Here is a 21,726-nt window from a genome sequence, read left to right as displayed (position 1 = left end):
TGTTCTGATGGCAGTGTGCTCACAGGGCTGGCCGCTGTGGGCAGGGCCAAGACCGGGCTCCTGGGTGTGCTCAGCACCTCTGTCACCGCTGCCACCCACCCTCCATGCCCTCACACAGACCTTGGACTGTCATTCAGACCCAGCCTCTTGGAGCCCCTCCTGCTCCTCGGGCTGGGCCCCCCACCCCAGCTTCCTGTGCAGTACAGCCCAGGTGTGGGTGCAGGTGTGCAGGGCAGGTCCCGTGCTGTGGACTGGAGCTGATCTCCCCTGGAGGGACTGAACCCCACCTGGCTGCCCACAGGCTGTGCCACGATGCCTTCTCGGAGAACATGGCTGGGGAGGCCCAGCTGCTGGAGCGCCGGCGGCTGTACCACTGTGCCGCCTATACCTGTGCCATTGCCCTTGTCCGCTGTGTCTTCACGGAGCTCAGGTTTTACCAGGGCTTCCTGTTCAGCGAGAAACCAGAGAAGGTAGGCCCCTCCAGACCGCTGGCTGTGCTGCCTGGGTCCCGCGGGGTGGGGTTGGGGGTGCTGCTGGGTCCTGCGGGGCAGGGAGGGGTGGGGTGGGGGGTCTCCTGGAGCTGGCAGCGGATGCAGATGGCAGGTGCTGCAGTGACATCAGCACCAGGCCTCTCCGCCGCTGGGGCATCGTCACAGGACTCTTTGCATTTACAGAACTTGCTCATTTTTGAAAATCTGATAGACCTGAAGCGCTGCTACACGTTTCCCATAGAAGTGGAGGTAAGTGAGGCTGGTCATGGTGTTTCCAACGTAAAAACACTTACCAAGGCTTGTAGGGAAAAAGGTACATGGTACTGAACACTAAATGCCCTCTACTCAAGTCCGCTGTGAACTATAAACATAGGCAGTTTCTTACAGTTCTACCTCAGGTATAATCTCAGGCAGCTGTAAAAGGTTGGCCCTGACTCACATTTTCCCTTAACTTGTAAAGGAGAGAAAATGCCAGTAAAAGGAGCTGTTTGCATACATCCCCCGAGTGGTCTTCTAAGCAAGCTCCTGTGGTCAGTGAGTTGAGGTCTGCCCCGTGCAATGTTGGGCTCTGGTGGAGGCTCACCCAATCCTGGGCTCTGGGAGCAGGAGTAGGGTGATGGGGAGGACACTGTGGCCAAGAGGTAAGCTCAGTCTCTGCCGAACTCAGCGGACGCTGGGGGTGCTGCAGCCTTTCACAGCCCAGGGCAGTGGACGGACAGAGCAAGTATGAGGGGAGGCTGGCATTCTGTCCCGCACCACTGACCTCCACCCTGTCCTAGTGTGGCTCAGTGGCTCAAAGTTCAGGTAAGTGGTTGCTCCTGCCCTTGTGCCCTGTGCCCTTTTGGAATAAAGCTAGGACTGTTTTCTAGGCCTGTCTTCGGAGAACTAAGACATCACATAATCACACTAGTCTTTGGGGCACTCAGACACTCTGTGTGTTACCTGTGAGTGTCTGGGAGCAGATGGGAGCTCTGTGGTCTGTCGCAGCTGTGCAGTCGAGGGCCTGAGGCTCCTGGCCAGGCCTGAGGCTGGAGGAGTACCACCTGCCGAGTCCCAGAGCCGAAGGAGCACCAGCTCCCAGGCTTTTGGGGTCTGTCTCTGTGGGTGTTCTAGTTTTGCTTAAAATGAGTAACAGTGATTTTTGTCAGATTGCTGCAGAAACAGAAACTACGTGACCCCGAGTCTAAAAAGTTTTAAATTGTCTGTTTTTGCCTGATAGGTTCCTATGGAAAGAAAGAAAAAGTACATTGAAATTAGGAGAGAAGCCAGGGAGGCGGCAAATGAAGATTCAGGTAGGACACTTTCAAAATGATGAGGAAGATCCCGGTATATAGATAGTATTTCAAATACCCCAACCTTGAATTGGATTTGGAAATTTTTATTTTCAAGTGATAAACAGAATTGAACTTTGAAAGAAACGCAGTCAGTGAAAGCAGCTCGGAAGCGTCTTGGGGTAGCCAGAGGAATTCAGGCCTGGCTCACTTTCTTAACACGTGCAAGATGCGTGTGCTGTTTGCTTTTGGATTGTTTGTGTGTTACTTAGACTCGTCTCCCTGCGTTTGCTGCAATGTCCCCGAAGGCAGGGTCTTGGCCCCCAAGGTCAGCGTGGCCCACGATGCTTTGTGTAATGCCACCCTCTGAAGAGAGCTGTCCTGGCCCCTGTATTCACTACTTATTTACCTGCGCCAAGTCTTAGTTGTGACGCTCAGGCTTAGTTGCTCCGTGGCAGGTGGAATCTTTGTTCCCTATGCAGGAATTGAACCCGTGTTCCCTGCCTTGGAATGCAGACTCTTAAACACTGGACCCTCAGGGAAGTCCCTAGCCTCCCTATTTGGAATCAACCCTCTGTCCTTCCATGTGCTCCTGGTTTCAATTTTTGGCTTAATTTTTCTTTATGGCTTTTTGCTTCCCCCACCCCGATTCAAGGATAAAATTTGAACCAGTTTTCTAAATTCCTTACAGACTTTGGATTAGTTATTTGTCAGTAATGCCTCTAGCCACATTTGTGTTAGGCTTTATGGGCAGAATGTGCACCATCAAAATTTTAAATGCAAGAAGTTCTATTAGCATCATGTCTGAAAACTGGATCTAATTTGACTGAATGTCTTTGTTTTTGCTGAAGAGTTACTGCTCAGGGATTCCAGAGCACCTGGATGGTGGGTGAGGAGTACGGATTTAATGAAAGTATCCTAGATGCAGGAGTCACTTGAGCTTCGAGACACACGTGTCTTACTGACTTGAGTGATGGTAGCTCATCCTCTTTTTCCTTCAGGTGGCCCCCAATACATGTCTTCACTATCGTATCTGGCAGACAGCAGCCTGAGTGAGGAAATGAGTCAGTTCGATTTTTCAACTGGAGTCCAGAGCTATTCGTACGGGTCCCAAGACCCTCAGTCCAGCGCTGGTCATTTCCGGAGACGGGTGATTAACGAGTGTTGTTGGTGTTGGGAAGGAACAGGTGCCCCAGGATAGAGGGGCCCCAGCCTCTAGCCCAGGCGCAGGGTCTAACGCCGCCAGCACAGAGAGGAGGCAGTGGTGGGGTGGTCACATTCCCGGCTCCTCCCGGGGTCAGAATTGATGTCAGAACCGTGTGTCTGTCATCAGTGATCCTGGCCCAAGCAGAGCCTCCCCCTTGGAGGGCGGGCCTCTGGGGAAGGAGTGTCTGGCAGCGGGGGCAGGCTGGGACCTTCACCTGTCCAATATGTCCTCTTGGGATTTCCTGGGCTGCTTTTTCCTGGAAGTGATCTGTGCTGGGACACGCCCAGATCTGTTGCTCCGCCCCGAGTGTGTGACACCTCAGTTCAGCATCCTGTGTGTAAAATGATTATCCCTGCTCTTTCTTTCTTAAAAAGGATCAGGAATTTTTAAAATTCTATTACTGATTAAAATTTTGAAGCAGATTAAGTTCACAGAAGTCCTCAGTACTTTTCAAAGTACTGACAACACATTAGGAAACCACGTACCCTGTGATTATCCTTCAGTTGCTCTACTTTTCTACGTAAAGTGGCAGCTGAGCATCGTGGGGACTGTTGCTCTCAAGACATGGAGTATTCTGGGGCCACCAGAACACGTCTGAAGAGACGTGTGTGTAGAGAGCAGCAGCTCTTCAGTGATGCCCCGACTTCGGTGTGGCCCCAGAGAGAGCTGGGCAGACGGGGGCGGGGGGACACTTCTGAGAACATGAGGAAGGTGTGAGGTCCCGACTGTGTGCACTCTGTGGTGGAGCAGGCAGTCGGGCGCTTAACCCTGCATGGTCTCTCTCTCCCCAGGAGCGTCAGGACCCTGAGGGCCCAGGCGACGTGCTGGACCTGGACATGGACGAGCTCAGCCAGCATGAGTGCATGGCCCCCCTGGTGGCCCTGGTCCAGCACATGCAAAGACTTGAGGCTGCGCTGCCTGGAGAGGAGGTCTCTCTGCGCTTTCTGGTCTCACTCACCAAAGCTGACTGTGACTGACCATGTCCTGTTGAACGAGTATTTGACATCGAAGACTAAACTGAATTCTGTCTCTAACACTCGTGATGTCTTGTCACTCATGTCCTGCTTTGTCACTGTTGTGTCATAATGCCACTTTCTCACTAAGTAATATTGAGTGTGTTATTTCAGGGTTCAATGCCAAGAAATCTTCCTCCTTGGATGAAATTTCTTCATGACAAACTGGGAAATCCATCAGTGTCATTAAATATCCGTCTTTTCTTAGCCAAGCTGGTTGTTAATACAGAAGAAGTAAGTTATTTATTTCTTTAAAAACTCTTTTCAATTATATGCATCTCCTTAGAGAAGGAAATGGCAGCCCACTCCAATATTCCTGCCTAGGAAATCCCATGAACAAAGGAGCCTGGTGGGCTACAATCCATGGGGCCTCAAAGAGTTGTATGTGACTTAGCGACTAAGCACAAAAGCGCATATGAATCTACTTTTAAAAAACCCACAATAAAGGAAGACGTTAAGGGTCACAGCATGGCCTTATTCCCTGAATAAATTCGCCAGCCTGTATTACTTATTCAGCATGTGGGTCGGCAGCCAGCCTTCTTGGTTTAGAGTAATAGAGAATGTGGTAAAGAGATTCCTGGTAACTGTGTGAAGAGTAGCTGACGTGTTTGCATCATGGGTCTGTTTCTCTCTCGGTCATGCGTGGCCCTGTCAGGAGGGGCACTCGGACAGGTTTATGAGTGATCCTAGGCTGACCTGGGAGGGCAGGGGGTTCACATGCAGCTCAGGAGGAGCGAGTGCCAGGAGGGGGCCTCCCGGGCAGCAACTCGTGAGGCCTCAAGGCCGTCAAGTAGTGACAGGCCCTTCCTCAGAGTCATGCTTGACTTCTGGCTCCTGTGGCTCAGACAGCAGAAATGACCCTTTTGGTTCTGGAGCTGGAAGCCCGAGACTGGGATGTCAGCCAGTTGGCCCCGATGATGCGTGACCAGCTGCTGTGCACCTTGGCCATTTCTTGGCCTGTGGAAGGTCTTCTCTCGGCATCTGTCTCACGTGTAAAAATTTCCCTTTTAATCCTTTTATCAAATAAAGACACTGTCGCTGGTTAAGTCCCCTACTAATGACTCTTAACCTGATAATCTTCCAAGACCCTGTTTCTGAATCAGGTCACATTTACAGGTTCTGCGAGTTGGACCTCAGTGTCCTCTTGGGACTCACAGGTCAGCCATAGTACTTGGGATCATGTGACTTCCAGCTCATGTTCCTGTAGTGCTGGCTTGATGGCTGGAGGAGAGGAGCTGGCGTCTAGTGTTTAGTTCAACAAGGGGGTTGCTGAGCTGTGTGCACTCGTGTGGCATGAGGGGCCTGCTGTATTGCACACGTCCTGAGCTCAGGAATCTTCAGGGCCCATTGTCTTAATAGAACAAAAACATAGAACTTGTATTTACAATTCTTTTTAAAGTTGGAACTTTTATCCTCTTTTATAGTTTAATAATACAGTAAAGAAGTTTATATTTAGAATTCATAAACCAGTAGATATATATGAACAGTGTAAACATTATTTACCTCTGGGGTACTTGAACAAAAAGATTTGAGACCACACAGATTTAATTGCGAGCATAGATTTGAAATCCCTGAGAAAACATTTGGAGAAAGAAGAGGGTGGCAGAGGGAAAGAAGGCTGAGAGTCTTGGGTTACACTCGGTCTGAGTTTCTAAAGTAAATTCAGTGGAATTTAGTGCATGAAGATGCTCTGGATTTCAGACTTTGGGTGAGTGAAAAAAATTCGCCACATGCACCTCGCTTCTATATCCTTCTTTTCCACTTCCCCTTGCTTCTATATCCAGTAAGAGTAGGATCCTACAGCTGTATGCTGTGTGGAAGGTGAGACTGGTGTAGAACGTTACTACTCTAAGCATAGTTGGAGCAGATCTACGCAAAGAGCAGATCAGTTTGAATCTGTCTCCATTGAGCTGTGGTTTCAGGGCCTACAAGGAAGACGTCAGCTGAAAATCTAACTGAATCAGGCAGCATAGTTGTTGGCATTCACGTCTGTTTTGAATTTAGGTAGAGGCGTAATACAGAAGGATGTTCCTGAACTCCCATCTTGGTTACTCAGCAGTTCTGACATCTGACCTTTGAACTCTTGCCTAGGTCTTCCGGCCTCATGCAAGGCACTGGCTGGGCCCCTTGCTGCAGCTGGTGGTTTCTGAGAACAACGGCGGGGACGGGATCCACTACCTAGTGGTTGAGATCGTGGCCACGGTCCTTTCGTGGACGGGAATAGCCACCCCTGTGGTAAGAGCAGCTGCGCCTCTGGTGCCCCCTCCCCACACGGCACCCGGGACCCAACCCCAAGTGCCTCAGCGTCTCCAGCCCAGATCCTGCCCATCTGTGCTGCTGAAGAAGGCCCCATTCTACTCCCTCACTTCTGTCTGCTTTGCTTTGCTTTTGATAATTCCCCTGGCTTTGCTTTTATTTTTAAGATGTTGGATGTTTGTCCTATTTCCTTTCTGCTTTAGCTTGCTAGGAGCACTGACCCTAATAATTGGTTTATTAAAAGTACATGTGAAATATCCAGCCAGGCTCCTCTGTCCATAGGTTTCTGTAGGCAGGATTACTAGCGTGGGTAGTAGCCATTCCTCTCTCCAGGGGATCTTCCTGACCCAGGGATCAAACCCAGGTCTCCTAGCATTGCAGGCAGATTCTTTACTGTCTGAGCCACCAGGGAAGAATATTTTATTAAAAGTACATGTAAAATAGATGTTGGCAGACGCTGAATGTGAGGCTGAGGTCGTGGTCTCCAGCATCCATCTTGTCAGCCTCCCCACTCCTGGTGATGTGGTGTGACTTGGTGACCTCTGGTGTGATGGTGACCCTCAGTCCCCACACTGTCCTGATGCAGGCTGTGGTGTCCTCCAGCTCTCTGGCTCCACATGCTGGAGCTCTCTCCCATTTGCTTACTGACGTCGGCCCCAGTGGTGTGCAGAGTTCTCCTAGGAGGATGGCCTGGCACGTGCTTACTGAACAGAATATGCACCCATGAAGCTGTCACACGTGTTTGTGTTGGAATGTGGCTATCCCATTTCACAGCAAGCCAAGTTTAACTGAGGAACCTCTGCAAGAGGTTAACTCCCATGTCAGGCATTCAGCTCGGCTAGGAGGGCTGCAACAGCCAGGTTGAAAGTCACAGTGAAATTTCACCACTCATTGCAATAGTCTGAGCAAGAGGCTAAAAGCAGAGGGAGGGTGTCCCCCGCCCCATTCTGTGTACCCCATGGAACAGCATCCTGGCAGTGGGTCAGGTGACCAGCACAGATCTGGGGTCACCTCACCATTGAGGGGGAGCCCTAGTGGGAAGGCACCAGCAGTTGGTGGGATCCTGGGGTTGGGAGGAGGTGGGGGCAAGGCTGAGTGCCCAGTCAGAGCAGGGAAGATGTCTTCAGGGACCCCATAGGGAGGTCTCAGCCGAGGCCCTGAGAGGCTGCAGGACCCTGTACAGACCTGCAGGAGTGCAACCACCCTGGGGTCAGGGCTACCCTGGGGGTTCTGGGGAGGCCTTCCAGGGGAGACCTTAGTGTTACAGTCATGTGTCATCTGAACAATCATGGGAGCCAGACTGCTCAGTACAACGCCAGCTTTCTTTTATAGACAGACTTCTGGGTTAAGAAATGCTTTCCCAGAAGAGAATGCTACATATTTACATGAGATTTCTCTGCATTTTTCAGGGGGTCCCTAAAGATGAAGTGTTAGCGAATCGATTGCTCCATTTCCTGATGAAACATGTTTTTCATCAAAAAAGAGCTGTGTTTCGACATAACCTTGAAATCATAAAGACCCTCGTTGAGTGCTGGAAGGATTGTCTGTCCATCCCTTACAGGTATGGATTTACTGGGGTTTGCCGTGTCCTTTAACTTGTCACACATTGTGCACGGTTAATTACCGTGAGACTTAATGACTTCAGGGCTTCCCTGGCAGCTCAGATGGTAAAGAATCTGCCTGCAATGCATGAGACCTGGGTTCAACCCCTGGGTCGGGAAGATCCCCTAGAGAAGGGAATGGTTACCCACTCTAGTCTTCTTGCCTGGAGAATGCCATGGACAGAGGAGCCTGGTGGGCTGCAGTTCACGGGGTTGCAAAGAGTCAGACACGACTGAGCAACTAACATACTAATGGACTTGAAGTGCTGGAAGGATGGTTCCTGGAATGGAATCTGTTGGTAGGTGTGTTGTCACTCATGATCAGCCCCCAGCATTTGTCACTAGAAGCATCTCTGGACGGCACCGCCCTCAAGTAGCCCTCCATCTCTCTGGGTGTTCGGCATGTGCTCTGCCGTTTTCTGCCCGCAGGGCTGATTCCTGTCATCATAGCCTGGGGCAAACCAGAATTTCCCAAAGGTTCACCATCAACCATGGGGTTCCCTGGTGGTTCAGGTGGTAAAGCATCTGCCTGCAATGCAGGAGACCTGGGTTCAATCCCTGGGTGGGGAAGATCCTCTGGAGAAAGAAATGGCAACCCACTCTAGTACTCTTACCTAGAAAATTCCATGGACGGAGGAGCCTGGTAGGCTAGTCCATGGGGTCGCAAAGAGTCGGACGTGACTGAGCAACTGCACTTTTCTTTCTTTTCTCACCATCAACCAAGGGAGAATTAAGGCAAATAACTAGATTGTGGGAGATGCAGAGCTCCCCGTGTCCCAGAGGCAGAGTAACTGGGTGTGAACAAAGAAATGGGAAGCAAGGGGTTTCTTACCTGACAGTCAGCTGTGGAAGCTCTTACGTCTGTCTTCCTGCTCCTTACATCTGACAACTTACACTGTTTCTTCACGCTCACATTTCAGGTTAATATTTGACAAGTTTTCCAGTAAAGATCCTAATTCTAAAGACAATTCTGTAGGAATTCAGTTGTTGGGTATTGTAATGGCCAACAACTTGCCCCCCTACGACCCAAAGTGTGGCATGGAAAGTGTCCGGTAAGTGTCATGTTTTTATGCTCTGTTTCTTTTTTGGGTAAAGTGTACCTGATTCTGATTGGAGACTGGAATATGGTTTAATTTCGAGAAATTTAAGGACTAGAACCCATATTAGTATTTCCATCTAAATTAAGTAGTTGGGTTTAGAGGTCATTTGGGAGGAGAAATATGTTAGTGGAGTGAATGGGAAAAGTGAGTTTTTAAAAACTGTATGGTTTTTTCCATGCAATTTAGACAAGGTGTTAGCTATTTCTGTTATTTTTTAAGCTGCCATTTTCAGCACCCACTCCGGAAACCAGCCTAAGGTCCAGAGACCCTTCACCAGAGTATGGCCACGAGGGGGCGCTGCAGCTCTGCCGCAGGTGCAGCTTGCCGGCTCCTCATCTCCTAGGGTCGGGGAGGGTCCACGTGGCGGGGCCTTAGCAGGAGAGCCCTAAACTTCGTAGAGAGGGGCTGGATCCCTGCAGAGGCGGTCACTCGGTCAAGTTCACTGTCTCTCGGGAAAAGTTTGCTGTCCAGTTGGTCCTCCTGGGTCAGCCTCTGAGGCACCAGGGGCTTCCGCCGCCTGGTGCCGTGGACGGACGCGCAGCTCAACACAGCATCAGCGGGAAGTGGTTAACTTTCGGACCAGTGGCTTTCCTGATCCCCAGTCCTGCAGTCATGAGGCCAGGGTGCATCGCCCCCCACCCCACCCCTGTGTGACTGTGTATCCTCCTTCTGTCATATAGACGGCTTTAGAGGGGTCAGAGATCAGGCCGCTGCTGATTTCTGCGCTGTCAGTGTCTATATCTGGAGCTGTGCGGGTGGGCGGGGCCTGCCCAGGGGTCATTCGTCTGACAGCAGCTTCCCTGGTGGCTCAGCTGGTAAAGAATCCGCCTGCAATGCGGTCTCCCTGGGTTGAGAAGATCCCCTGGAGAAGGAGAAGGCTGCCCACTCCACTATTCTGGCCTACAGAATTCTACGGCCTGTATAGTCCATGGGGTCGCAGAGCTGGACACGACCGAGCGACTTGCACTGTCTGTCGGATAGCAGGACAGATTGCCCTGTGCTCACTGGCTTTCTGTGTTTCTCGCAGGTACTTTGAAGCTCTGGTTAGTAACATGTCCTTTGTCAGATATAAAGAGGTGTACGCAGCGTCAGCAGAGGTCCTGGGGCTTGTTCTCCGGTATCTCAGCGGGAGAGAGAAGGTGAGTGTGCACGCAGGGCATGAGTGCCTCTTCTTCACTGTTGGCTCAGCCTCGGTGCTTCGTCCTCTGTGCTAGGAGCCAGAGTGGGCAGTTTCTTTTAAAGAGATAATTTGTTTTGTTTTGTTTTTTTAATGCCTGGAAACTTTGCAAGCGTTAAGGTTGTTAACCTTCTTCTTATTGTAAAGTTGGGATGTAAGCATTGGAGCAGCTTTCATTCCTCTGACCTTGGCATCAGGGGCCACTTTGGAGAAACTGCCCTGATGGAGCCTTGCTTTGGTTTGGGGGAGGGTAAGCAGGGGAGGTTCCCCACTTCCAGTTTCTGGCATAGTGCAGCTGAAGAGCAGGGGTGGCCTCTGACTTGGGCGCCTGGTGTGTGCCCTGCCCCTCCCGCACCCCTAAGCACACAGTCTCCGCATCGGCCCGTGTGTGGAAATCGCAGGTTATAACTAGCTGCTACTTGGCTGACCCCCATGGGTTAGTGCAGGGGGCTTCTTGCTAGCGTCTGCAGAGCTTGTCACCCATGCTGACAGGATGCGGGGTGCAGACTGTCCAGGATGGTCTGTGCTGGTGCCTGCAGAGCTCATCACCCATGGGGACCAGATGCAGGGTGCAGACTGTCTAGAATGCCACACTGGACCAGTCCTCGACCCTCTGTCACTGCTCAGAGGACACTCTCGCTTCTTCACTGGGGTGTCATCCCACCGGCCTCCCCCACAACTTGGAGTGTGGGCCCCTTGCTGGTCACCCAGCCTCATGGCTTGAGAACTCCTCAGGCTCCTAATCCCCAAATTCGTGTCTCCAGTCTCCTTTCCTCCTGCAACAAGACAGGATGAGGAGAGGCTGGGGAAGTCGAGGGATCCTTAGGGCAGAACGGTCCCCCCACAGCATGTTGGAGCCCGGCCTATTTCACCAATTAGGCCTTTATTTGGATTTAGAGGAAAATTAAACTGAAAGGAAATAGGAACCCCCTCCCCTGAGAATATCAAACTTATAATTTATTTTAGGGATTGCCAGCTATTTTTATAAAATAAAAAACATGTTTCAAATTCAGGATAACGTTGTTATGACAGGATTCTAATGCCCCTAAGTGGTGGGTTTCAGTTCACATAATGTGCTTAGTTATCACCACAGGTGGAGCACACAACGGCAGATCAAAAGGTTAATCTTTCATGACTTAAGTCTCAACTTAATACAAATGATACACCCTTTGGTTTGACATAGCTCTTTTCTGAGTATAAAATGGTTGATTTAGCATGGAAGATGGGGGAGCAGTATGGAACATAGAAGTGGGGGTCACTTGTGTTCTGACCACTGACCAGCACGGCTCCAGACCGTGGTCTCCAATCCCAAGGGCCCTCGTGCTCCTTGTTTCTCCCGTGGGGTCAGGGCCCCCTGTTCTGTGGATGGGTGCTCCCTGGGGGTGCGGCTCTCGGGGAGCAGTCAGGAGAGGCCGGGCCTGGAAGGTGGGCATAGGGAGATGGGCAGGCTGCCTGCAGATGGAGCTCCCTGAAATCCTGGTTTGTGTGAGTCTTTGCCCAGAGACGTGCACACTGACATAATAAAATGCGTCTTTTGTTTTTTTCTTAAGATTTTTTGATGTGGACCATTTTTAAAGTCTATTGAATTTGTTGCAATATTGCTTCTGAGGCTTGGGAGTTCTTAGCTCCCCGACCAGAGATTAAACCTGCACCCCCTGCATTGGAAGGCATCCCAACCACTGGACCGCCAGGAAAGTCCCTCAAATGCGTCCTAAACAGCATCCAGTCCCTGGTCTTTGTTCAGCTGCTCAGATGGCTCCCTGGCAGGGTTTTGGTGTCAGAAAGAAGTATAGTCTTGATCATTCTTTCACCTGATGTGTGGCCAAGGCCTGGGTTACCTGAACTCACAGCCACCGAGCCTCTGGTGGTGCCCAGTGGTCAGGGCCCCCATGGCCTCCTCGAGATGGCGCTCTGGGTGGTCACCTCACTCTTCTCAGTGCCTCCAAGTTCCCACTTGTGTGTATTTGAAAGGAAACTTGGTCTTCCAGATGCTAGAGGAGTCTGTGTATGAACTGGTGGTAAAGCAACTGAAGCAGCATCAGAACACGCTGGAGGACAAGTTCATCGTGTGCCTGAGCAGAGCCACGAAGAACTTCCCTCCTCTGGCTGACAGGTGGGGGTGGTGTCTGCCTGCCCGCTGGGGAGGGTCATGTGCGGGGGAGGGTGGTTGTGTCCGTCTGCCTGCCCCTGCCTGCGGAGAGGGTCGTGGGGTGTTGTCAGCACCTGCCTGCCGGGGACAGTCCTGGCGGGGGTCAGTGCCCCTCCGCTCACCGGCCCTGGCCACTGCCCAGGTTCATGAACAGCGTGCTCTTCCTGCTGCCGAAGTTCCACGGCGTGATGAAGACACTGTGTTTGGAGGTGGTGCTGTGTCGTGCGGAGGAGACCCCTGACCTGTACCTGCAGCTGAAGAGCAAGGATTTCGTTCAGGTCATGAGACACAGGTGAGTGGCCGCCACCTGTGTCCTTGGATGCAGCTGTTTGTTCAGCTGTCCCCTCAACTCAATGGGGCTTGTTAATCGCCGTGACAGGAGTGTTTGTTCACTTTGACACCTGACACTTGAGAGGCCCTGTCTTGGGTTGTCCAGGGCTGTTTTCAGATTCAAAATGTGTGGTTTTGAGTTCTGTACCTGTTTTGTCAGCTAACAGGCTTCCATTATTTGTTAAATTTGTTTATTTTCAAAATGGTAACGTGCTGTTAAGGTAAATGCTGACAGAGTGCTGCTGATGGCATCCCATGTGTTCCTCCCGCCTGTGTGCACACTTTTACATGGTGATAAACTGTCTTTGTGTTGATTTCCTCCAGTCAGCCTGGTTCAGTGTCTGCTATGTGGAGCATTCAGCTGGTGCTTATTTAAGGAGGAAATGGGAGTGCACCACATTGGGCCCTGGCTGCACTTAACCCCTGGTGCCTGACCAGCCCTGGAAACCATTTTTTAAAGTCATGAAATCCTTTCTAGCTAGCTTATTTTGTTTGACTTGGTCAGTTTTTTTAAAAAATGAACTTTTTATTTTGGAATAATTTAATTTTTACAGAAAAGTTAGAAGTATACAGAATTCCCACACACCTTTCACCTAGCTTCCCCATCTCACGTCATCATGGTGTTTGTCTAAACCAAGAAGTTAACATTAGTGTACTTCTGTCTATTTGAAATCACCAGTTTCCTCATCCTCTTCCTAGGATCCAGGCAGGACACTACAGTGATAATTTCCTTTTCATAATCTAGCCCATGATAATTATTTTTAAGAGCTTAATTTTTATATAAATGTAGTATTAGCTATAATAATAAAATCTGAAATACAGAACAGCACAGAGAAGAAAATGTTACCTGTCACGTCTAAAGGTATAGTAATAATGGTTAAGTCTGTGTTTTTGAAAACTCCTCTTTATAGAGACGATGAGAGACAGAAAGTGTGTTTGGACATAATTTCCAAGATGATGGCACGGCTGAGACCTGCAGAGCTCCGGGAGCTCCTGAGCGCCGTGGTAGAGTTCCTGGCTCACCCTGCAGTGCCATGCCGTGAGCGGATGTATGCCATCCTCATGTGGGTCCATGACAACTACAGGTGAGCGCCTCACCTGTCCCTGTCAGACGCTCGTGTTCCGTCTCTTAGGGAGCATCTGGGTGCCTCCAGCAGTCTGGAATGACTATAATAAATGATAAGACATTTAAAAATGTGTGGTTATTAACTGCAACAAGTTTGGTATGTTGAAATGTATTCTCATCCTACTGCATTTCGTGAACCCATGGGAAATATTCAGAGCACGGTATTACTGGCTGAGCTAAAAGTGTACTTTATTTTCCTTGTTTTCCCTTACAGTCTGACAAGGTTAAGTAAAGAACTCCTAGGATGTTTCCTCCTTGGGGACTGTGGTCCTGCTTGTCAGCTGGCCACCAGGACCTGGATCAGGGTGTAGGCCCCGCGGGGTGGGTGGAAGGTGGGGAGGAGGCAGGTTTCATTATTTTCATCCTAGACAGCATTGTTGGGTTGACCCAGTGCAGCGGAAGGAGCAGTAACGGTTTTATTGTCTTGTGACTTCTCTCAGAGACCCAGAGAGTCAGGCAGATGAAGACTCGCGAGAAGTATTCAAGCTGGCGAAAGATGTGTTGATCCAAGGGCTGACCGACGAGAACCCCGGGCTTCAGTAAGTGCCCCTCCCGGAGCAGCGTGGATGTGTGGGTACATTCAGGGCTCTTTCTGGGCCAGTGTGGGGTCTCTCTGAGGTGTCAAAGGGCCTTTGCTGTATTAGCCTTTTCTCTGCCTCTTGCTGGCATAAGAAAAATGTATTTTAGATCACATTAGAACCTGAAAGTCCTGGCATGTTACTTAAATATACACGTCTTGAAAAACTGGTGTGGGTAACACTGTCTTGACTGTGCTGTGAGTTACAGCATCTCAGGATGAGAAACCTGTAATGAAAAGTGAGTTGTCATTCCCCATTTAACCCCAAGTGAGCTCCCACTCTGCACATCAGTGTCAGACGGCCTGTGGAAACCAGAGGGTGCTGCAGGGTCATCACAGATGGCCAAGAGCTCATTATGTTACAGCAGGCCTGGCGGAAACCCTGATGAGTCTGTGCGTCAGCTAACTTTCAGCGTACTGCAATTTTTAATTCATTGAGCTTTTAAAAATTGTATTTGGATTTCTCAAACATTCACAAATTATAAAGCCTGATCTGGTTTTTAACTTGTTTAATAGTTTGACTACTTTCTGTTCATATTATGTTTTGAATATTTTGTGGCACTAATGTTTAGAGTAAATTGTCTTAGTAAGGCGATGAAGGACGATATATATAATTTCTCATGGTGTTTTCTGAGTTTCAGAGTATGTAATGTAAAATTCTCATCTTTGCAAACTTCTGGGTAATAGAAATGAGAATAGAATGACGCAGCTTCTCACCTCCTGTTAAGTATGCAAACATTCTGGAATATTTCCCCTTCAGCACGTACCTCATCTGTTAGGCAGCTTACCTGTGGATGGAGGTCTGCATGTGGATGGAGTCCCAGGGCTGATCTCCGGTGGAAGAAGAGGATCTTCCTCGTGGGGCACGTAGAGACCTCCTCTTCTTCTTTCTTCTCTGCCTTCCAGATTAACTATTCGGAACTTCTGGAGCCATGAAACTAGGTTGCCTTCAAATACCTTGGACCGATTGCTGGCCCTAAATTCCTTATATTCTCCTAAGATAGAAGTGCACTTCCTGAGTTTAGCGACAGATTTCCTGCTTGAAATGACCAGCCTGAGCCCCGACTTCCAGACTTCCCTATTTGAGCACCCTCTGTCCGAGTGTGAGTTTCAGGTGAGCTCTGGCCCTGTGAGCTGACTTTCCCGCCTATTGGTCAGCAGACTTTGTCCACTGGTGTTAAATCCTTGCTTTTTTCTTCAATTCAGATGTAATTAGGATTGTATTTGTTTTCAGTGCACAAAGTAGTGATTTGATATTTGTATACATTACAGAATTATGACCACAATAAATCTAGTTAACATCCATCACTGCCCATAGTTAGATGATTTTTATCTTGCAGTGAGAAGTTTCAAGATATACTGTCTTAGAAACTTCACGTATACAGATGGTGTTACTGACTGTAGTCACCATGTGTATGTCGCCCCCCAGATCTTACTTATTTTACAACTGTAAGTTTGTGCCCTTTGACCCCCTTCACCCGTCTCCATCATCCCTCACCTCTGGCAACCACCAATCTGTTCTCTGTTTCTATGAGCTTTTTTGGTTTTGTTTTGTTATGTTTTTTGCTGAGCAACTGAACTGAACTGAAGATCTTGCAGTATTTGTGTTTCTCTCTGACTCACTTCGTGTAGCATAATACCTTCAGGGTCCATCCATGTTGTTGCAAATGGCGGGATTTCGCTCCTTTTCAAAGCTGAGTAGTGGCCCATCATCCGTGTGTGGCGTGTGTGCGTGTGTGCGTGCACACTCGGCGCGCATCTTCTTTCTCCTTTCGTCTGCTGACGGACGCTTAGGTTGTCTCCATATCCTGGCTGTGTAAGCAGTGCTGTTTTGAACACTGGGGTGCCTGTGTCTTTTCCCAGTAGTGTTTTTGTTCTCTTCTGATAAATACCCAGCTGTGGGGTTGCTGGGTCCTCTGGTGGTTCTATTTATAGTTTCCTGAGGAACCTGCACTCTGCTGTCCACATGGCAGCAGCAGGTTGCATGCCCACCCACAGTGCACAGGGTGCCCTTCCCGCTCCTCAGCTGCAGGTGCCATCTCTCGTCTCCTGGTCACAGCCACGTGGCAGGCATCTGGTGATGCTTCACGGCACTTTGATTGGCGTTTCCCTGATGACTCGTGTGCTGGCTTCCTGATTTTACTTGGAATCCACACACATTCTTCCTGAGATGCCCACTTGCACCTCACCCCATTCGCCCCCTATCCTGCACACAGCTCACCCTTGTCCTTTCAACCTCCATGGAGGCATTTCCCTCCCCCGCTCCCCCGACATGCCCCGTAGGTGCTTGTTTGCGCTTCCACCTGGCAGCACCACTGATGAGCCACATGATGACTCAGAGCCCCCCCACCCCATCCCCCCATGTCCCCAGCATCTCCTAGTCTGGTTACATGGTGGGGGCAGTGGGGTCAGAGGAGTCTCGAGTCATTCCCTGAGCGTGGCAGTGAGCCTCTGAATGCAGGATGTTAGGAGGAGAAGAGCAGTTTTTCTCCCCAGTACTGATTGGTTTTATTTGTTGACAGATAATTGTTCTGTTAAAATTTTTAAATTTGAGAAAGTTGTTCTTCAGCTGCTTCTTGCAGAGCTACATGGAGTATAGTAGTGTTTGTGGAGAGGACTGTGAAGTTTTAAATAAGCATTTGCACGTTCTGAGAAGGTCCGTGACTCACCTGACCCTCCCTCTGGCAGGAGTATACCATTGACCCCGACTGGCGCTTCCGGAGTACAGTCCTCACACCAATGTTTGTTGAGACTCAGGCTTCCCAGAGCACGCTTCAGGCCCGGACCCAGGACGGGTCTGTCTCGGCTCGCAGGGCGATGGCGGGGCAGGTCCGGGCCACCCAGCAGCAGCTTGACTTCACACCCACACAGAGTGCAGGTACTGCCTCCGCTGTGGGCATGCATGCCGGGGGCACCGTGAAGGCCTCGGTGGCTGGAGGGAGGATGGGCTGAGTCCCTGGGTTGTAGATTCGGGGGTGGGGTGGCCTCGAGGGGCCCTGGGGACAGAAGTGGGGACGGCTGTGCAGCCCAAACGTGCTGGGCTCTTCAGAGTGCATGACATCGTCCATTGGACTTTCTGTGTTTTTACCACAATTTTAAAAAAGGGGAGAAAAGCATTATTTCTGACTGGAGAAAACAAGAAAGATTTCAGTACATGTAAGTTTTAGTTTGATTTTTGTCCGGAAAGATCTGTCCAGTGCATCCAGTTTAAAACCGCTTGTCTCAGAAGCAAAGCCGAGCTAAACCAGACTCACTCACTGTGTTTGTAGTTCGTTAACCTGCTCTTTCTCAAACGGTTCAGCCGTTTCCTTTGATCAGCAGAGTATCAGCTGTAGAGTAAAATCCCCAAGTCGTTTTTATGGAAATACTTCAGTGTTTTTCCTGTATGTAATTTTTTCACACTCTGTTTGTTGTGGAAATAGGACTAACTTGGCCAGTTACTGTGGGACCTTTAGACACTGATGTTAGACATCACAGACCTCAGTGCCATGTAGATGTAGTGTCATCCTGACGGGCGTGTGGTGGTCTCCCTCGTGCCCACAAGGAGAGGAGGTCTGGCCGCCGGGCCTTCCTTGGGACGTGGTGGCCTACCCTGGTAACTGCGGGCGGCCCTGCTCTTGAGCGGCGGGTCCTGGCCGAGGCACCGGCCGAGCGGCACTGCTGTGACCCGCGCATCGTGTGCGTTTGCAGGAGGAAGAGTGCTCTCCCACTGGCTGACGGCAGGCAGCACCGACCCTCTGGGCGGCAGCCTGGCCCCCACTGCTGAGGCCTCGTCTGCGTCCCTGCTGTTTGCCCATAAGAGGCCCGAGAGGCCCCGGGGGACGCCCGTGAAGTCCGTGGGGCCTGAATTTGGGAAGAAAAGGCTGGGCCTCCTTGAGAATGAGGTGGACGATGGAGCACAAGGTAAAAGATCACTGAGCTGTGTTGAAACACCTGCCTCCGCAAGCTCATGACTGTTCCTGAGTCCAGGTGGCCTGCGTGGAGCCCAGCACCACGTGGGAGCCTGGTTTGGGGTTCAGAAAGCAGTTGCCTGAACTGGCTTGGCCCCTCACTCAGGGGTCTCAGGGTCTAGGGGCCATGGTACGAGCAGGATGGGGAAGCTGAGTCAGAGAGTTTAGGTCCGGTGGCTGGGAGGGTCAGGGCAGGCCTGAGGGCGGGAATGAGGATGCAGGCATTCAGCTCACCAGGGGTGGGGGTGTGCTCCGGGAGGGGCCTCGGCCAGATTCCCCCCAGGCTCTCGAGAAGCCCCCAGCCCCATCCCTTGGGGCCCCTTCCCCAGTCAGCCTCATCTGCTCAGCCAGGCCCTCAGTGTTGCTTCCACAGCTTCAGTTGGCGTTACTGTGGCCCCCTTTCCTTGGGGTCTTGGTCACTTTCTCCCTTGCCTCCCCCCTCCCCCCACACTGCCACCAACATCCTGAACAGGTCTTGCTGCGGCTTGGCTCACGTGGGGCTTCTCTCCTTTCTCGTGTGGTCACTGTTCGTGGGCGTTAATGGCCTCCGTTTCTTTTTTTGTTGAAGTAGAGTTGTGTTGATTTCTCCTGAATGGCACAGTGATCCACCTGCATGTATGTATATGTATACGTGTTCTTTCTCACTAAGAAACGGCTTCCCTTTTCACCCATGGGTGTTTTTGCCAATAATTTCCAAACGTCAGTTTTCTCTTGTAGGAATTCCACCTTGACTGTCAGACCCGAGGGACTGTCCTTCTGATTTTCCCTTCTTACCGTCTCTGCTCGGCTCTGGGCACAGCATTACCTTCTGACTATGCTTGTGCATGACAACGTCCAGTCTCTAGTTCCCACGAGCTTCTGTGCTCTCGGAAAGTCCCTCTGTGCCCTGTTACAGGACCTACTCTGCTCTTGTGATAAAGGGTCATTTGAAAAATTTTTTCCCTAGATGGTCTGCTTTCAACATTTTCTCCCCCGCATTGCTTTGGTTCCTACTTTTCTTATTTGAAGCTTTGGTGAAATGTCTGCTGATTTTCGGCTTTTGCTGTGTCCAGGCAGGCAATAACCGGCATTAGGAGTGGTGGTTGCACACTGGGTGTGCTGACTGGCCTCATCAGATGTGGAGGCCCCCATTTTGTACTGGGTGGTCCCCCTCCGAGGCCAGGTCTTCCCCCTCCTGCCTGCATGTCCAGGCCTGGTGCTGGGTCAGCCCTGGGTTCCCCAGTGGTCCCGACTATGGGGGTTCTGCTCCAGCCATATGGCCCCGTACCTCCAGCCTCAGCCTCGCATTTCCAAGCCCCCTCTTTCCCCGAGATGTCCGAGCCCTGCCTGCTTCCTCCGTGCAGCCTCAGTTCTCCAGCTTCTAAAACTGCGCTTCGCAGGCTTAGGTTGTTTTGGAAATAGAGCTGCGGGGAGTAGGAGATGGAGACGAGCGGATGCCTCACTTCATGTCAGCAATTCTGGGGAGGTGGGGATGGACATCAGCTGCGCATAACCAACCTGCTGTCTGTTCTTCAGGTCCAGATAATCGTGCAGAAATACTGCGATTACGCAGACGATTTCTCAAGGACCAAGAAAAGCTGAGTTTGATTTATGCCAGGAAAGGTGTTGTTGAGCAAAAGCGAGAAAAGGTTTGTACCCATTTCTGGAATTTGGTCGGAAATAGTTGTTTCTGTCACAGGAGGTGTGCCTAGGAGATGTCTTCCTGGCTGGCCTAGGCCGGATCGCAGAGGTGGCCCATGCGACCCCACCTCCAGGTGTTGCCTGAGCCCCACTGCTCTGCTGGGGGGTGGGAGGTGCTGTTCTCTCTGGACAGATGGGTTTTCTGCACGAGGTGGAGACCAGGACCCCCCGCCCCCGGTGTCACGCCTCTCAGGTGCAGTCCCCACAGCCTCGAGGCCAGAGCCCTGACGCCGTGGCTGAGGGCAAACAAACAGGGGCTGCGCTCCTGGAGGCTGGTGGGGGGCTGGGTGAGGAGCATGGCCAGTCCCGAGCTGCCCACTGCAGACACACGTGTGGCATGAAGGGATGGTTGAACGTTTCTCCCAATGTGGAAGTAACAGCAGAAGTTGTTCAGCCCAAGAGTCAGTGTGAGATACAGATCAGTGATGTTGACAGGCTGTTCTAGGATTGGACTGTGGTTGAGACCCTATTATAACCCACAGAGATGACGACAGGCTGTTCTAGGACTGGACTGTGGGTGAGAATCCTGTCTCCATTGTGACTCAGTTTAAATCCTCAGCCACTTCACTTCCAAGTCTGAGAGTGAAATGGTCAGAAGGTTCCACTATCTTCTGTGGAAAGACTGGACTTCCCTGTATCTCTGTAACCACAGCTCTGCAGGCTGAAGGCTGGCCCCACCCAGCCTAGGGGCCTTTGCTCCAGCCTCCTCATTAAGTCTGAGTCCTGCCTGGGCTTCTTGAAGGGGCAGGGTGGGGGTGGGATAGAGGCGCCGGGCTGATCGCTGAGGGTCTCAGGGAATGGATGGGGTGTGGCCTGGGACCTGGGGTGGCCTTGCTGGATGTCGTCACCACTCATCAGAGGCGTTTGGGGGTCCCCTCTACTCTTGGAGCTGCAGAGCAGTGTGCAGCAGATGGAGAAGCTAGGCAGCCTCAGGGGTTAGCCAGGATGTACGCATGTGAGGGAGTGCCCTGTCGGGGGAACAAGGCTCACAGGGGAAGCCTGGCCCCTCAGCGGGAACGGGCCCTTGCCATTGGAACCGGTACCCGCCGGGGGAATGGGGCCCGAAGGGGGAACGGCTGCAGAGAGCAGGGCCAGCTGGGGCCAGTGGGCTCTGTAGCCAAGGTTTGTCTTAAGAGTGACAAACAGATACAGTCCTCTCATTTGTGGGTTGAAAAAGTTTAAATCAAGTTCTCTAGTTTCAGAGAAACTCAGATTTCTTTGTAATAGATCTTTAAATAATCTTCCTGTTGCGCATCTGATGCTGGTTTTGGGCTTATTGTCTGCCACGTTGATCAAGTGTAGCGGCTAGAGTGTCTGAGCTAGAATTGACCTTGATTCACTTTTGTCAGTGGCAGGCGAGGACAGTTTCATCACCCAAACACTACTGGTTAGGTGAAAGTTGTAACCTTCCTGTATTGCTGATGATTGTAGGAGATCAAGAGTGAGTTGAAAATGAAGCACGAGGCCCAGGTCGTCTTATACAGAAGTTACCGCCGTGGAGACCTTCCTGACATCCAGATTCCACACAGCAGCCTGATCACCCCGCTGCAGGCTGTGGCCCAGGTCAGTATGAAACCGGCACACACTCTGGGACTGTTGCCTCTTGCAGGGAGCAAGGGTGACCTGTCCCCGACACGGGCCTCAGTGCTGAGCCTCATCCCAAGTCCTGGCTCCCGGGGACCCCACCGTGGAGTCTTATCCAGCACTTTGCTTTGGGCCCAGTGTCTCTGTGTGCCGGTCACACTGCAGTCTTTTTCTCACCAGTGATGGTGGTGGGAATGAAAAAGTATGTAAGTAG

The 21,726-nt window shown here is 51.0% G+C and overlaps 1 protein-coding gene across 2 annotated transcripts in view; it reads left to right on the top strand.

Annotated features, from left to right (window-relative positions):
* PRKDC (protein kinase, DNA-activated, catalytic subunit) overlaps positions 1 to 21,726 on the top strand; it is a 129,835-nt gene that overhangs the window by 66,526 nt on the left and 41,583 nt on the right. For both annotated transcript variants that reach the window (XM_069599970.1, XM_069599971.1), the window contains exons 43-61: positions 302 to 470; positions 675 to 740; positions 1,711 to 1,783; positions 2,764 to 2,912; positions 3,761 to 3,898; positions 4,097 to 4,216; positions 6,074 to 6,217; positions 7,648 to 7,799; positions 8,760 to 8,891; positions 9,967 to 10,078; positions 12,105 to 12,229; positions 12,408 to 12,557; positions 13,507 to 13,680; positions 14,162 to 14,260; positions 15,205 to 15,412; positions 16,987 to 17,176; positions 17,989 to 18,201; positions 19,764 to 19,876; positions 21,360 to 21,491. In XM_069599970.1, the coding sequence (XP_069456071.1) occupies positions 302 to 470; positions 675 to 740; positions 1,711 to 1,783; positions 2,764 to 2,912; positions 3,761 to 3,898; positions 4,097 to 4,216; positions 6,074 to 6,217; positions 7,648 to 7,799; positions 8,760 to 8,891; positions 9,967 to 10,078; positions 12,105 to 12,229; positions 12,408 to 12,557; positions 13,507 to 13,680; positions 14,162 to 14,260; positions 15,205 to 15,412; positions 16,987 to 17,176; positions 17,989 to 18,201; positions 19,764 to 19,876; positions 21,360 to 21,491 (2,659 nt within the window). The remainder of the gene's footprint in view (positions 1 to 301; positions 471 to 674; positions 741 to 1,710; positions 1,784 to 2,763; positions 2,913 to 3,760; positions 3,899 to 4,096; positions 4,217 to 6,073; positions 6,218 to 7,647; positions 7,800 to 8,759; positions 8,892 to 9,966; positions 10,079 to 12,104; positions 12,230 to 12,407; positions 12,558 to 13,506; positions 13,681 to 14,161; positions 14,261 to 15,204; positions 15,413 to 16,986; positions 17,177 to 17,988; positions 18,202 to 19,763; positions 19,877 to 21,359; positions 21,492 to 21,726) is intronic.

Source organism: Ovis canadensis, chromosome 9 (genome assembly GCF_042477335.2).
Source record: "Ovis canadensis isolate MfBH-ARS-UI-01 breed Bighorn chromosome 9, ARS-UI_OviCan_v2, whole genome shotgun sequence".
Lineage (NCBI taxonomy): Eukaryota > Metazoa > Chordata > Mammalia > Artiodactyla > Bovidae > Ovis > Ovis canadensis.
Note: the sequence above shows the minus strand (reverse complement) of the source record. Positions and strands in the feature narration are given on the sequence as shown.